The sequence below is a fragment of the Copadichromis virginalis genome, linkage group LG16, assembly GCF_057382275.1.
Source record: "Copadichromis virginalis isolate Kocher_CV1m ecotype Utaka linkage group LG16, C_Virginalis_male_GT1.1, whole genome shotgun sequence".
NCBI classification, from domain to species: domain Eukaryota; kingdom Metazoa; phylum Chordata; class Actinopteri; order Cichliformes; family Cichlidae; genus Copadichromis; species Copadichromis virginalis.
Window position 1 is genome coordinate 2873996 of NC_140633.1, and position 17215 is coordinate 2891210.

General features: G+C 44.5%; 2 protein-coding genes across 2 annotated transcripts in view; both read left to right on the top strand.

Annotated features, from left to right (window-relative positions):
- The window catches only part of LOC146690065 (uncharacterized), a 325810-nt gene that overhangs the window by 69254 nt on the left and 239341 nt on the right, over nt 1-17215 (top strand). The window lies entirely within an intron of this gene.
- On the top strand, nt 5685-16408 carry LOC146690070 (uncharacterized). The gene is made up of 12 exons (XM_085435383.1): nt 5685-6449; nt 7812-7898; nt 12658-12770; nt 12983-13024; nt 13107-13133; nt 13229-13300; nt 14920-14985; nt 15238-15264; nt 15341-15385; nt 15471-15506; nt 15587-15667; nt 16304-16408. The coding sequence occupies exons 2-12, from the start codon at nt 7823-7825 to the stop codon at nt 16406-16408; spliced, it is 690 nt and encodes a 229-aa protein (XP_085291509.1). The 5' UTR covers nt 5685-6449; nt 7812-7822.

Consider the following 17215-nt stretch of genomic DNA (forward strand, 5'->3'; position numbering starts at 1 on the left):
AGGCTCGGTGAATTTTGGTTGGAGAGAGGCAAAACCTGCAGCTCAGAATCAGCGCAAAAAGACGTAAACACAGCGCGGACCCGAAGAATCGCTAAGCTCCGACAGCGTGTCCGTGTTCAGGCCGTCGGGTGAGAAAGCCGAGAAAGACGAAGCTGATTCTGATGTGTTGGGTCCGCTCCGTGTTTAGGTCTTTGTGTGGAATCCGTTAATGAATTGATATCGCTTTATTCAAGCTACTCACCTCTCTCTTCCACCTGCACTTTCAACTGGACCACGGCCAATCAGAGAGGTCCCGCCCCTGACTATCTCTGATTGGTTTAGTCCACGATAGGGGCATAATGTGTGTCTGTTGTTGACCACACGGAGAGTTACAGAGATTTTTTTTTGTTACCGGAACAGTTGGTCGCACCTGTGCGACCAAATATTTATTTTTAGTCGCACCACTGAAAAATTTGGTCGCATTTGCGACCAAATTGGTCGCACTCTAGAGCCCTGTTCTGATTAGAGACCTTAGTTTTCACAGGAGCTACAGTATCCAGAGTCGTACGTAGTGAGGAGGTAAAATTATTAACAAGATGATCGACCTCTGTTGGGGTAGCGTTCAGATAGCTGCTCTGCTCTATGTTGGTACAGGGCATTGAAGATGATAACAGTGGGTGGATTATATTCTTAAACTTAGTTACAGCGCTTTCAGAAAGACATCTACTGTGATAAAGTCTACTCTCCACTGCTGCGTAATCAATTATTGTAAATGTAAATTGTGAGATTATAATATTATTTTATGCCATGTTATGCCCCTAATTAAAGATTGTGAATTATTATGTAGTTTTAGTTTGCATTATTCTCCTGAATTAGAAGAAGGTGATAACTATTGCATTTGTTAAACTGATTTGCATTATATTAGACTGCTGATTTATTGTGAATGAATGATATTGTTTTATGATGCATTATACTGCTGAGTTATAAGAAATACTGTTCGCAGAAAGTCATCGCCTTATTTGTCTGATTAGAAGAGAACAGAACATGCTGGAGTTTTCTGCCCCATCTCAACAGGAGCAGATAAACAGGGAGCCAAAGTCGTAACTTAGGCGCTGTGTGAGAGAAAGCATGTGAATGTTTAGGCTTTTATGATAAGGTGGGGGCCACTAGAGGCTATAAGAGTTTGATCAATGCTCCACCATTTTGAGATCTGATGCTGTCTGCGTACGGCATCCATCTCCCACGCGTGTGTTCATTAAAATCATCGTTTGACTCAACCCGGCCGGACCAGTGTTGTTATTGTGGTTTTTCCTCTTGTGTCCATCCCAATATTTGAATCCGTAACAAAATGTTATCAGGAAATGATCAGACAGGGGAGGGTTTTCAGGAAACACTGTTAAATGTTCAGTTTCTATGCCATATATTAACACAAGATCTAGAGTGTGATTAAAGTGGTGGGTGGGTTCTTTTAGATTTTGACAGAAGCCAGTTGAGTCTAGTAACAGATTAAATGCCATGTTCAGGCTGTCATTTTTAGCATCTACATGGATGTTAAAATCACCCACAATAATTATTTTATCTGAGCTGAGAACTAAATCAGATAAAAAGTCTGAGAAATCAGACAGAAACTCTGTGTAAGGCCCAGGTGGACGATAGATGATAACAAGTAAGACTGGTTTCTGAGTTTTACAGCTGGGGTGGACGAGGCTAAGCATCAGGCTTTCAAATGAATTAAAAGTCTGTCTGGGTCTTTGGTTGATTAATAGGCTGGTGTGAAAAATTGCTGCCACACCGCCCCCTCGGCCTGTGCTTCGAGGTTTCTGGTAGTTAGAATGACTCGGGGGTGTTGATTCATTTAAACTAACATAATCATCCTGCTGCAACCAGGTTTCTGTAAGGCAGAGTAAATCGATTTGTTGATCAATTATTAAGTCATGTACTAACAGACACTAAGATGAATGATTCTAAAAAAAAAAAAACTATTTTATGGAGCATAAAAGAGCAAAAACACTTCCAGACCATCTCCGAGGCAAGCTTTCCCAGATGAATGTGCCTGATCCCATCTGCCGGTGGATCACTGACTTCCTGACGGACAGGAAGCAGCACGTGAGGCTGGGAAAGAATGTCTCGGACTCCCGGACCATCAGCACCGGCTCCCCTCAGGGCTGTGTTCTTTCTCCTCTGCTCTTCTCCCTGTACACCAACTGCTGCACCTCCACCCACCAGTCTGTCAAGCTAATCAAGTTCGCAGACGACACCACCGTCATTGGGCTCATCTCGGACGGGGACGAGTCTGCCTACAGGAGGGAGGTTGAACGTCTGGTGTCCTGGTGCAGCCACAACAACCTGGTGCTGAATGCCCAGAAGACAGTGGAGATTATTGTGGACTTCAGGAAGCACACAGCCCCACTCCCCCCCATCATCCTGACTGACACCCCCATCACCTCTGTGGACTCATTCCGCTTCCTGGGTACCACCATCACCCAGGACCTGAAGTGGGAGCCCACCATCACCTCCGTCATCAAGAAAGCCCAGCAGAGGATGTACTTCCTGAGGCAGCTGAAGAAATTCAACCTGCCAACACGGACGATGATGCAATTCTACACTGCAATCATCGAGTCCATCCTCACCTCCTCCATCACCGTGTGGTACGCTGGAGCCACTATCAGGGACAAACAGAGACTGCAGCGTGTTGTGCGCTCTGCTGAGAAGGTGATTGGCTGCAGACTCCCATCTCTGCAGGACCTGTACACCTCCAGGACACTGCGGCGTGCAGCCCGGATCTCAGCTGACCCTTCTCACCCTGGACACAGTCTGTTTGACCTGCTCCCCTCAGGCAGGAGGCTCCGGTCCATTCGCACCAGAACCTCTCGCCATAAGAACAGTTTCTTCCCCTCTGCTGTTGGACACATGAACAATAACCACATGATTGTCCCCGCCACTAACACATGACCCTACGCTGTGTCACTGCATCATTTCATGTTTGGCACTGATCACCACCTGCACTCATGTATATATCTTTCTACGTAGCACTCATAATTCTTATTCTCATGTATATATCTCATGTATATCTCATGCACATATCTTTCTTTCTACATAGCACTTTAATTCTTATTGTCTGCACTGAAGCACCGCAGCAATTTCCTAATGTTGTAAACCTCAACATCTGGCAATAAACCCATTCTGATTCTGATTCTGATTCTGATTCTAAAATTAAGCAGTTTCCTATCAAAATTGCTTAATAAACATTTATTTTGTTTATTTTTATTTTATTAGTATTTTCCTTAAATGTGTTAAATATATATTTTCTCATCTAAATGTCCACTGAGCTGTGAGCCAGGGGGCGGTAATGCGCCTTAACATTGGTTGCCAACCAAGAAGAAGAAGAAGCTGTGAGCCAGGAGGGAGGGGTGAGTGAGTGAGTGATTCGTTCGCTCGCTCTATGATTCAGCACAGGAGGGAGGGGGTTAGTGAGTCCTGAGTGATTCGCTTAAGCTTATGATTCAGCACAGGAGGGAGGGGGTTAGTGAGTCCTGAGTGATTCGTTCGCTCTATGATTCAGCACAGGAGGGAGGGGGTTAGTGAGTGAGTGAGTGAGTGAGTGAGTGAGTGAGTGAGTGAGTGAGTGATTCGTTCGCTCTATGATTCAGCACAGGAGGGAGGGGGTGAGCGAGTCCTGAGTGATTTGCTTACGCTTACGATTCAACACAGGAAGGGAGGGGGTGAGTAGCTCAAATGTGTTGTTAGCATGTTAGCAGAGCGATGCTACTGTGAACCGAGGAGCTATTTTCTTGATGTGAGCTTCTACTCAGGGTTTTTTCTTCCAGTTCAGAGCAGAAATGCTTTTGTTAAGAAACTGGCTGTTGTTTGTTCCCCCCGCAATTTTAATTATAAGCTAGATATATTTCTACTAAGCGAATTAGTTTGCTAACAGAAACAGGGATGAGTCAGTGAGTCAGTTGGGCTTGTGAGTCATGATTCACGAGTCAGTAAAGTGATTCTCGAGTATTGAACGATTCGTTCACGAATCGAACATCACTAAACAAGACCAGGTTTCCAATGTCGCCTGCTCTGGTCCCTGGAAGACCATTGACTATGGTTGCCGGTGTCTCTAGCTTCACATGTCTGAGAACAGAATCACCAATTACCAGAGTTTGACCCCCGACGGGTGTGTCGCCGAGTGGGGAAAACGGTTAGACACATGAACAGGTTGGTGGTGTACCTGGGGCTTCTGTTTAAGACTATGCTTCCTCCTCACTGTCACCCAGCCGCCCTCTTTCCCCAGCTGCTTGGGGTCTGCCGGGGAACAGGGAGCGAGGCCTACGCTATCTTGGCTGCACCGCTACAGGGGCCTGGCTAGCTACGGGTGAATGAAGGGTGCGAAGCCGAGTCTCCTCCAGAGCTGCAAATATGCTACATTTGTTACAGATATAATTACTGCTAAAGGAGGCCGAGGAGTAACTAAACATCTGACACAATGAGCAAAAAACTGCAGGACGGACAGGTGAAGAGGCCATGGTGCTAGTGAGTTGGCTATGAGTTAAGCTAAGCTAGCGAAACAGTAAAGACTCAGTGAGTGAATACTTTGGCTATAAATTAGGGAGTGAGTACACAGAAAGTGTGCTTCGGATGAAGCACGTGAAGATTATACTATGGAAAAAAATGTATCTTACGGTTTTTAATTAAATTGCCAAGCAGATAAGCTACTCAGAAACACCACTGTGTTTGAGCAGGAACAGGAAGTGATACTCTACCGCAGAGCGAGTTAACACCAAGTGACAGTGCCACCCAAAGGAGCCAAGCAAGCCACCCTGTCCCTCTACTCACTTTTGAATACAGTGATTAATAATCACACCATAGTCACACCAATAACTACGGATTAAATACCAAAGCCCAATATTTATGTACTGAAACCAACTACTCCCACTTGGCAGCGTAAGTAAACATGTGTGTTTAATTTTTCCACTGATTAATTTTTTAGTACTGACTGTGGTTTTTTTTGTTGTTTTTTTTACTGAGTTTGTTGCAAATATTCAGCTTAAAAACACTGTCTGAATAATTGTTAATGAGGTATGTTCACAAAGAAACAGCTCATATGTCAGCAGAACTGTAGAACTGAAAAATGTAAAAGTAGAACTTCAGATCCCGAGTGTGTGAGGACAGAGATGGATCAGCTTTATTTCAGATGCCTTGATGCATGCTCAATCATCCAGGAAAGTAAATCTCCAAAAGTTGATTCTGTTCATCTGGATGCAGCGTTTTCAACGGGAGAAACGTTTTGTCACTCGTCCAAGTGACGTCTTCAGTCTCAGCTGACTACAGGTTTCCCCAAACTTATAAACAGTACATTTGCACAATGACTGAAACCAGCCCACTGAATGAACAATGGGCTGGGAGGTCAGTTTCTTCATCATAATTATTCAAATTCTCATGACCACTGAGGGAACAATCAGCCCACTCCCGCACCTGGAAATGTACGAAGGTCTAAATATTTATCCAAAGGGCTCACTGAAGATCAGCTGATTTCTACGGGGCAAAAAGTACTTAAACTATTTCAGTTACCCACTATGACCATTGCTGCAGTGCAGGATGAACAGCACTGATGGGGCTCTGATATATTCATGTAATATATTATGACAGAAAGTGCTACAGACTGCTTTCAAAGTTTCATCCTCTGTTAAGTCTAATTGTTGAATGTTGCCATTGTGTTTCTTAAATTTGTACAGTCTTAGTTTAAGCAGCAGGATCAAAGCCATTCCTTTGATCCTGACCACCTCTCCAGCCACTCTGTGCTGGGGGAGGTTTTATTGTAGATACATCCTATCTGAAAGATCTGTTTCTTTCGATGTAAGCTTCCTGGGTTTATGACCCTTTGGTCAGCAGGAGGTCAAACACACACACACACACACACACACACACACACACACACACACACACACACACTTACAGAAGTTCACACATATACATTTACATACAGTGCCTTGTCTTTGTAACCAAAGGGGGGTTGCAAGGGGAGGTGCTTTGTAAACTATTGTTTGAAGTTTGTCAATAAAAGGCAGCGAGAGGAGGCCATCATTGGGGTCTTTGTCGTGCTGGACACAGATGAGAGGCCTCCCTTGCGCAAGTAATGGATCGATCGACTGTCTTGTTTTCTTCATGATGAATAAGTCTCTAGAATTAGCGGGGTTTGTGGAAACACAGACCCAACATCCTCCACAGCATGTGTCCTGATCAGCAGGCTCCTCTTTGGCTCAGTGTTAAAGTAATTATCTGATTATTCCTGTGAAGCAGTGCCAGAAGCTGCATTGCATTTCCACAGTTGATTGAGATTAAGCCAGACTGAACGTGCAAGCATAGCAGATTGGGCTGCAGTTCTGCTGGACCATGACCAGGAAGAGATGCAGCTCCAACAGACATCTCCAGTACAGGACTAGAGCTTTCCCAGGCACTGAGCAGGAAACAGCACTGAGGTAAGACACGCTACACTGACTATAATGCATGAACATACCTGAACTCTTATACTTAATTACATATTAGGGGAAAAGTTCTTCTCCATTATTTATTGGGTTTTATGAACAGGACAAGAACATTAATAAATTCCATTTATTAAATTAGAGTTTACAGTGGAGGGACTACGGTCCTGCATTGGAGGTCTTTCAGATTATTTAACTTCAAGTTTGTAATATGTGTTTGGCATTGCAGCCGAGTCCAGGCTAAGAAAACTTAAGTTCCACTGTGAGCTGGAAGAGTCACAACTGCGAAGGGTGAATTATTTTAAGCATGACGCGAACAAGTTCTAAATCTTCCTCTCGTGCACACTGTTAAATCTCCCAATTCTTTTGATCGTTGGGCTGAAGGAAGGACAATACTCGGTGTATAAATGCTCAATCAACAATCTTTTATTCCATACAATTCAACACTTTATGAGCATAAACCATCCGGATGGGAGATGAGCGCGGGAGGGTGTCCGCCTGATCTCAAAGCGTCTGAGCGTTCCTCACATTCTTATAGCTTCAGCCCCTCCTCCACCTAGTCACAAAGCCTAAACATCCACATTCTTTCTCTCTCAGTAAGTCCAAGTTATGACCTCGGCTTCCTGTGCAGTCTGTCCTGTTCTTTTCTAGTCAGACAAATAAGGTGATGACTCTCTGAAAACAGTATTTCTTATAACTCAGCAGTATAATGCATCATAAACAATATCATTCATTCACAATAAATCAGCTGTCTAGTGTAATACAACTCAGTTTAATAAGTGTAATAGTTTCACCTTCTTCTAAGTCAGGAGAATAATGCAAACTAAAACTACATAATGATTTCACAATCTTTAATTAGGGGTCTAACGTGGCATAAGATAATATAATAATCTCACAACACATACACATCCACACACATGTGCACCTGTCTAAAGACAGATCTGACTTAAACTACAGTCATTTGATTAAATGTTTTGATCTGAAGTATAATAAATGAGGCTTCTGCTCTTTAAACTGTTGTCTCATATTAGCTCAACTTAAACAAATTATATTCCTGCCATCTGTCCTAAAATATCTGATCTCAGGGCCCACACACATCCGTTGCCTGACGTTGGTGTGGATCTCCAAGCAGCTTTGCAACCCATTGAAACCCTTCTTTCATGCTGTGTCTGAATTATTAATTACATATCTGTCATCACTGATGGTTTCATGGATCTTTCTGCTAGTCTCCTCATCAGATTTTCCACCTGATAGAAAAAGATGGTGGGTGTTGGTTCGGAAGGAGAGACATGAAGCCATATTTAAATGACCACAGAGGGAAGCAGTACTTTCCTTAGTGGTCATGATTTGTGGTTGCAGGAAGTGTTGAGATGCTGACTCAGCTGATCCTAGGATGGACTGCGTTGCTAAGCAGCCTCCCGTCGGCTGCTTCCTCTATTACAACAAGTGAGTCAAACACTGGATAACAGTTAAGTCCATAAACACTAACACTTTCTTGCCTCCTAAGGTAAAGCACCCACCTCAGTGAGTTTCAGATTAAACCATTAAGATGTGATTGATACTTCAAATGGCAAGGGCCCTTCGTGGTCACACGACAAGTAGCGGATATTAGGTGGTGTGGTCGAACAAGGGAGGGGCCACACAGATATATCACGTTGACCAAGGAGGTCAACGTGATATATCTGTGCATGGAGAGAGGCTGAAAACACTTCTGTGTTGAGCCTGGTGAAGGAGAGAGCTGAGTTGGGGCCGGAGAAATTAATCAAAAATATTGAAGTAACTGTCTGTTAATGAGCATTTCCCCTACCTGGCAGCTCCATCTTGAACGTCCTTTATTAAATATATCCCCTGTGCAACTTTGTACATGTCCAAACCATCTCAGCCTTGCCCCTTTGTTTCCAAACTGCTCAGGCAGAACTGTTGTGATGAACTCATTGTGGTGTGAATAAGGCATGGCGGGACCACAAATTGTAATTTTGAGCCATTTATTTACACCCAAGCTGCCAGCTGCACATCACACCACAAGACCACTCATAACCCTGCTTTTCCGTGATTTAATGCTGCGGCCGTGACCTGCATCTCCAAACGATACATCATAGCAGGTCTCACTAACATCTTGGACACCTCCCCTTTCACTCTTGCTGCTATTGTTCTGTCACAAATCGCCCCTGACACTCATCTCCACCCACTCCACCCTACCTGCTCTTTCTTCTTGAACACTCTTGTGCACTATTGCCTTAGATGGCTGACTTCAGGTATGTAAACTCATCTATCCTTATTACCTCTCTTCCTTCCATGTTCACCTTTCCACCTGTCTCCCTCTCATTCACACTAGAGATGGCACGATACCACTTTTTTATGTCCGATACCGATATCATAAATTTAGATATCTGCTGATACCAATATGAATCCGATATAGTGTATTTTTTAATTGTTTATCTGCTGGTTTCCTCTTTCTGGTGTAAAGTGAGCCAAAAACAAACAAGAGAGACGGAGTCGCGACAGAAGAGCCGATCAGATGATCATTGATCAGTTTTATGAATGAAGTAGCAGCAGGAGAGGGAGAGAGAGAGAGAGAGAGAGAGAGAGAGAGGCAGTTGCTCCATATATCGGTTGTTAAGCTTAACGCTGGAATGCTTTTCTGGCAGATCAAGGACCTCAGTCGCCTCAAAAAATAGAGACGACTCTGGCCCTTCCTGTAAAGTGCTGTGGTGTTTTTAGCCCAGTCCAGTTTATTGTCAATGTGTACTCCAAGGTATTTATAGTCCTCCACAATGTCCACACTGACCCCCTGGATTGAAACAGGGGTCAAGTGTTTCCTGGTCTTCCTGAAGTCCACGATCAGTTCCTTGGTCTTTGCCACGTTGAGCTGCAGATGATTCTGCTCACACCACGTGACAAAGGAGTCGACCACAGCCCGGTACTCTGTCTCATCATCCCTGCTGATGCATCCAACCACCGCAGAGTCATCAGAAAACTTCTGAAGATGGCAGGTCTCTGTGCAGTGGCTGAAGTCTGTGGTGTAGAGGGTGAAGAGGAAGGGGGAGAGGACAGTCCCCTGTGGTGCCCCTGTGTTGCTGATCACCTTGTGTGGGAGACACACACACTGTGGGAGACGTACATATTGTGGTCTTCCTGTCAGGTAATCAACAATCCAGGACACCAGAGAAGCATCCACCTGCATCGCTGCTAACTTATCACCCAGGAGGGTCGGCCTGATGGTGTTGAAAGCACTAGAAAAGTCAAAAAACATGACCCTCACAGTGCTCGCCGGCTGGTCCAGATGGGTGTAGACACGATTGAGCAGGTAGATGATGGCGTCCTCTGTTCCGAGACGAGGCTGATAAGCGAACTGAAGGGGATCCAGATGTGGTCTTACTATGGGTCGCAGCTGGTCCAGGATGAGCCTTTCCAGGGTCTTCATGATGTGGGAGGTCAGTGCCACGGGCCTGTAATCCTGGGGGCCACTGGGACGAGGCGTCTTTGGTACAGGGACGAGGCATGATGTCTTCCACATCACCGGGACCCTCTGCAGACTCAGACTCAGCATAAACAGTTTATGAAAGACTCCACACAGCTGGGGGGCACAGGTCTTGAGGACGAGGGGACTCACTCCGTCTGGTCCAGCAGACTTGCCTGAGTGAAGTCTCCTCATTTGCATCTCAACCTGGTATTGAGTGAAGGTGATGGGTGGGGGAGGGGTGTCAGGAATCTCACAGGAGGCAACATGTGAAGAGAGAGGCTGGCACAGTGGTGTGGCTCTGGATTCCAGGCTGACTGCAGGTGAGGTTGTGGGGGTGGGAGCAGACACTGTGGTGTCGAATCTATTGAAAAACAGATTCAACTCGTCGGCTCTATTCTCACCTCCCTCAGCTCCCCTGCTGTTGGTTGGCCTGAATCCAGTGATGGTCTTCATGCCCCTCCACACCTCTCTCATGCTGTTCTGCTGGAGTTTCCACTCCAGCTTCCTCCTGTAATTGTCCTTAGCCTCTCTGATCTTGTCCTTTAGTAACACCTGGACCTTCCTCACCTCCTCTTTGTTGCCCCCTCTGAAAGCCCTCTTCTTGTTGTTGAGGAGGGCTTTGATGTCCTTAGTCACCCACGGCTTGTTATTTGGGTAACAATGAACAGTCTGAGCTGGAACAATGGAGTCGGTGCAGAAAGTTATGTAGTCTGTGATACACTCAGTAAGCCCATTGATGTCCTCGGCGTGAGGCTCAGAGAGTGTTTCCCAGTCGGTCACCTCGAAACAGCCCTGTAGTTCCGCTATTGCCTCCTCTGACCACCTCCTAAAATTTTCTCTCCCCTGGTGGGACAGTCCACATATTGTTTGAATGTTGGTAGTGTATTGTCCAGTGATACATGGTTGAAGTCACCCGAGATCACAATAAAGGCACTCGGGTGCTGAGTCTGTAGCCGAGCTATGGCAGAGTGGATAGTGTCACATGCAGCTGTGGGGTTAGCAGAGGGAGGAACATAAACAGCCACCAAGATGACGTGAGAGAATTCCCTGGGTAAATAATACGGCCTGAGTCCAACAGCACACAGTTCAGTGTCCGGGCAACAAATCCTTTCTTTGATTGTTATGTTGGCAGGGTTACACCACCGGTTGTTAACTAAAACAGCAAGCCCACCTCCTTTCCGCTTACCGCTAGCGATGCTGTCCCTGTCCGCCCGAACAGTGTGGAAGCCTTCCACGGAAGCCTTCTCATCGGGAATGTCCTGGTGCATCCATGATTCGGTGAAACACATCAGGCTACACTCTCGGTATTCCCTCTGACTCCGTACCAGTGCTGAGAGCTCGTCGATTTTATTTGCCAACGATCGCACATTTCCCATCACGATAGACGGCAGACACGATTTATAGCTCCTCCTCGCTTCGAGCCTCCGCTGTCTCACCGTCTCCTTCTTTCTTCTCTTCTGTCCTTGACCTCTGCATCCCCGATGTGTTTTCCTCCAAATATCAGCTGGTACTTCTGCGGGCCTGGCCAGCGAGCCGGCCGGCATCAGGGCGATCAGCTCATCTCTGGAGTAAACAGTCCGTCCTCTCTTGGCTCTCTCTCTCTATTATCTGCGTTCTTGAGAGCCACAAAGAGTCAGTGAGACTCTTTCTGACCTTCTCCATTCTTCTCCATCAACACTCTCAAAGCAAACATCACATAGAGCTCTTTCTTGATAGGGAGCCACACTGCTGCTCACTGATTGTCACCTCTCTTCTCAGCCTAGCTTCCACAACACTTTATTTTATCTTCATAGTATGTGTCATTAACTTTAACCTGTGTAGTTACTAGAGCTCTGCATATCACCCTTGCTCTTGAACATCAGTTCCAGTGCCTTGATGCATGCTCAGTCATCCAGGTAAGTAAACCCCAAAAGTTGATTCTGTTCATCTGGATGCAACATTTCCAGTGGGACAAATGTTTCGTCACTCATCCAAGTGACTTCTTCAGTCTCAGCTGACTGACATTACATTTTAATAATCAACGAATTGACCTCCCAGCCCGTTGTTCATTCAGTACTGCTGGTTTCAGTCATTATGCAAATGTACTGCTTATAAGATTGGGGAAACCAGCAGTCAGCTGAGACTGAAGACGTCTCTTGGATGAGTGCCGTGTTTCTCTCACTGAAAACGTCCAGATGAAAAGAATCAACGTTTTGGGATGGGTACCAGTACATTTCTTTTCCATTCCTCGGGCATGAGGACTGTGGTGAACAGTCTGGTTAAACAGCCTAAAAGGTCTGCTGCCCTCTCTCCTAGAAATCTGCCAGCCACCTTTCCACTCTTCATTCTCTTCACAGCGGCCCACACGTGTGCAGGGCATTAGCAAGGAGGAAGTGTGGGCCGCTATGAAGAGAATAAAGAGTGGAAAGGTGGTTGGTGACTGCACATGCAGCAGCATGACTGCTGTGCAGACAAGTCAGACAGTGAAATATACAAATCAAGAATCAATGCCCCACAATATTTAATGTCTGAGCCACAGAGCCTTGATCATAGGACCACTCTGGATAACATGATGTCATGGATGGTACGTAAAATCAAAACACAAGATGTGATTTGTTTTAGAAAGTGTTTTTTACTTCACATACTGCCTAAAACCGTCACTATGTCATGATTATAGATCTGATTGATCTCAGTGCCCTCCTTTCCCAGAATGCACAGGGAACACAGTAATTAACATGATTTTTGTACTCTCTGCCTGTGCAGGATTCCCATCCAGCAGAGGCAGCAGGTGGTCAGTTTCAAAATGTGAAGTCTTCATCACTCCTTCTCTTCCACCACCTATGTTTCCTCCAATCAAATGGAAAGCAGAGCTAATGGTGATGATCTCCCTCCTCTCTGTTACCCACAAATTAGCTTTGTTTTAAAATTATTCCTTCAAGACTTTCTTCAGGAATAAATGTTTCAAACCCTTTAGCCTTTAGCCCAACCTGTAGCACCCACATTGATTCATTCAAAGAAAGAAAAGGTGTGAGAATTGAAGCATGATGTAAAAGAACTCGTTTTTTGTAATTTCTCTGTAACTCTCCAGGTTGACATAACAGAACACATCACAGGACCTAAAGGAGAAAAAGTATGCAGGACCATCTTTTTACATATTTAACCCCCCCCCCGCCATATGTACTGTTACGGTAATGGTACTGTTACTGTTGCAGGGCTGTAGGGGAGCCAGAGGATCGAAGGTACAGTGTAAGACAGTTATCCCATCTTTTCAGGCTCATAAATACTGCATGTAAGATGTCATGAAAGCAAAAGCTAACTGGTGAGTGTATTTCAGGGTCAGCTTGGTGTGTTAGGTCCAGAGGGAGAAGGTGGAATGCAAGGAGCCATGGGACAGCCAGGTCAAAAGGTTATACAAAGTCCGTCCATACAGACATACACCACAACACTGACTGCATGGTCACTACATGGTCAAGGAAAGACTTGCTCTGATCAAATAAAAACAGAAATTACTATTTAATTTAAGAGCTAAAAAGAACTAAAATGAGGAGAAAAGAAGAAGTTCTGGTTTCTTCTTGTTAAAAGGGAGTTTTTCCTTCCCACTGTTGCCAAAGCGCTTGCTCACAGGGGGTCATATGATTGTTGGGTTTTCTCTGTATGTATTATTGTAGGGTCAATATAAAACGCCTTGAGGTAACTGTAGTTGTGATTTGGCGCTGTAACGAAAACTGAACTAAAATGTCAGGAGTGTAAAAGTAATGGATAAAGAGACCTAACATGTAAAATAGAGAATTGCAGAGAATTGAAACAGTGGTGAAAAAATGAAAAAGAAACTCTTTGTGTAACACAAAGTTCATGTTTTCAGTAATGCGACTGTGTGACTAAGAACTCTGAGGTGTGCATTTATGCAATAATAAAGTCATATCCTGTATTTGTAAAGCTATGACTAATAAACGGGTAAACAGCCTGTATTTGTATAGTGCTTTACTAGTCCCTAAGGACCCCAAAGCGCTTTACACATTCAGTCATCCACCCATTCACACACACATTCACACACTGGTGATGGTAAGCTACATTGTAGCCACAGCCACCCTGGGGCGCACTGACAGAGGCGAGGCTGCTACTTACATATTTACATTAAGGACAATGGTTACTATAAGCAGAGTACTGTACAGTTATTAAATTAAATAAAAATAACTACAGATAAGAGGCAAAGCAGGTTGTAGTGTGAATCGGTTGATTAAATTATTGCAGTTACAGCGCAGATGGACTGACAATGACAATTGCCCCAATACAATTCCCACTGCACCCTGCACGTGACACTGAGGCACGTCAGGGTTTTTTTCTTTGGCCCGACGTCCCTGCTGAAAATAAAAAGCTTCATTTACAGACATACAGGGTGGGGCATTTGTTCTTGGTTTGCTGTTGGCTGCCAGGGTTGATTTTGTTATTAATCATGGTTGTAATGCTTGTGCTACCTGTTATTTCTTGTGCACACCAAGGTCTTTCAATAAGTATAAAAGACTCATCTTATACAGTTTAGGTCATTGTGACACAAGACCCAAACACACACGGGTTATGCTTAGTGTCTTTTATTTTGGAAATAACCTTTGGCACCTGCCTCGGACGCAGCCACTCCCTCCCAGCATCATCTGCTCCATCTCACTGTGGGCACACAAGACATCTCCCTCATTAACACTGTCCCGTACACCTGTTGCCTCTCCTCCTCCGTGCCGCCCAGAGTTCACTATGTCACCCCTCCTCTGCAGCAGGCCAGCAAACCACGCCCCCGCCACAGTCATCCTTTAAAAAGGGGCAAAGTGTTTTTACAGGAAACACCGAGCATAGAAAACATATCACTAACTTGATTTCTCAGGTGTATCAGTCGCCTTTCCATCCAAAGCCAGATAGGTTTTAAGAATATTAGATGTGATAGACATCATCAATGTTCCATTTATTGAAATAATGTATAAATCTAAATGTTTACACAGTGAAAATATGAGCTGATATGAGTCAATGTTTCCACAGGGAGAGAAGGGAGACAGAGGCTGGAGGGGCCTGTATGGAGATATAGGAACTCCTGGGATGATGAAGGTACATTAAAGGCTGGATATATTATTTATATGACTAACCAGCCAGTAGCCATAGTATATACTACCTGATTTAGGACACATCTCATAAACTACATTAAAGACTGTGCTGAATAGATGAGTTCGTCCTGCCCACATGCAGACATATATGTTATTCACACTCATCCCGACTCCTGTCTGGAAACCAAACAGCAGTTTCCCATTTGTATTTTGTTTTAATGCTACTGATACTAAGCTCCTTTGTGTGTTTATGTAGGGCAATAAGGGGCAAAGCGGATTCAGTGTAAGTGTTTTTTCTTTTTTTACTGTTATACATTTATACATATGTTCCGATGACACTTGCTATTTTTATTGTTCAGGGTGATAAAGGTGTCAAAGGAAAAACAGGCCTGGAGGGAGTGAAGGTGAAGAAATCAAAAGAAGAAAAAACATTGCTCCTGTTAGACATTATGTGACTGCGTTGGCTGATGAATCTGTGCGTCTCTGCAGGGGGAGCGTGGCATCCCTGGAAACCCAGGACAGAAGGTGAAGAACTGGCTGAGACACATTCGGTGAAAATCTCTGGCTGTGCAGTATGTTAAGGCCATTCTGTTGTGCTGGTGCAGGGAGACCCAGGCCAATGGGGCGCTGCAGGGAAAAGGGGGGAGGAGGGATCCAGAGGAAAGCCTGGGGACAGGGGGAGCACGGTAGGCACGAAGAATGAAACACAGAGTGTGTGCATGGTGGGAAACCCTGCAAGGGGTTGGCAGTGCTAGAGTCGGAAGAATGACACACAAGTGTGTGTGTGTGTGTGTGTGTGTGTGTGCGTGCGTGCGTGCGTGTGTGCGCGCGCGCGCGTGTGTGTGCGCGCGCGTGTGTGTGTGTGCGCGTGTGCGTGTGTGTGTGCGCGTGTGTGCGTGTGTGTGTGTGTGTGTGCGCGCGCGTGTGTGTGCGCGTGCGCGTGCGCGCGCGTGTGTGTGCGCGTGCGTGTGTGATATTGTTCCCGTTGCATTCATGCCTTTTTGTTTAAAGAGCTGCCTGTTGAAACAAAAGCTAGCTGTGAGGTAGGCGTTTACTAAACGTCTACTAACCGTGAAGTTTTGTACCGACTTCATCCTTTGACACACACACATATCTGAAAAACTGCTTAGTAGATTCATATATTTAAAAAGGCACCTATTTTCTAAATATCATTTTGTTGATGTGAAACTTCTTACCTCTCACTGTCCACAGACATTTGCTGCTTGGTTACCTTTAATAGGATATAGCTGAATGTAAGAAGTTTGTACCTCAGTTTGTCTGCTGCATGCAAACCAAATGAATGGAGTGATCACTGTGTGCAGGGGCCGAAGGGATCTCGTGGGCCCAAAGGGTTTCAAGGTCATCTTGGTCATGCAGGGCGTCATGGTCAGACTGGAGAACCTGGACTTCCTGGACAAGGTTTGTGACAACACGTGTATCAGTTTTGATCTACTTTAAAGTGCATGTAAATATATAGTCATGATATTGATACAGAACTAAACCAGATGTAGTACAGATGAACTTTATATAGACAAAGCAAAATGTGCCTTCATTAGTTCAAGGGCTAAATGGATTGTCGTTGTTGTTGTTGGACCAACAGACTATCAAAAACTATATTAATAAACAATTATATTAATATTTCTATTCAGCCCTCTACACTACAAATTATTCCAGTTCAGAAACCAATTCTTTTTTTAGTTCTATCCGGGGAAAAATCCTCAAATTGATACGTACTTTAAAATTCTCAATGAGTCTGAAATCACTTTGGCTGAATTGGATGCTGCTGTTTCCCAAATGGCGAGTGGTAAATCACCAGGTCCCGACAGAATCACAATTGAATTTTACAGACATTGTGACATTAAAGATTACTAGAGGTATTTAATGAATGTATAAATGATCACATGCTTTCTCCAACTATGAAACGAGGAATAATTTCTTTACTTCCTAAACCAAACAAGGACTAGTTTATGCAAGTTAGCTCATGTTTATGCCAACAGATTAAAAACAGGAATAACTCAAATAATAGACGAGACACAGTCAGCCTTTATAAAAGGACGTCATATCCACCATCATACCCGTTTAGTATTAGATATGTTGGATTACAATTATTTAATTCCTCATGATAGCCTTATTTCCTGATTTCTTTAAAGCTTTTGATTCTTTGGAGCATAATTTTTTGTTTAAAGCTCTGGAGTCTGTGGGTTTTGGTCCCAGATTTGTTAGTGTAGTGAAAA

What these genes read in the sequence shown, in the direction of transcription:
- LOC146690070 (XM_085435383.1), top strand. Translation starts at nt 7,823, where the DNA reads ATGCTGACTCAGCTGATCCTAGGATGGACTGCGTTGCTAAGCAGCCTC. An exon ending in TGCTTCCTCTATTACAACAA is followed by an intron (nt 7,899 to 12,657) that starts GTGAGTCAAACA and finishes CTGCCTGTGCAG; the next exon opens with GATTCCCATCCAGCAGAGGC. An exon ending in CTGGGGACAGGGGGAGCACG is followed by an intron (nt 15,668 to 16,303) that starts GTAGGCACGAAG and finishes CACTGTGTGCAG; the next exon opens with GGGCCGAAGGGATCTCGTGG.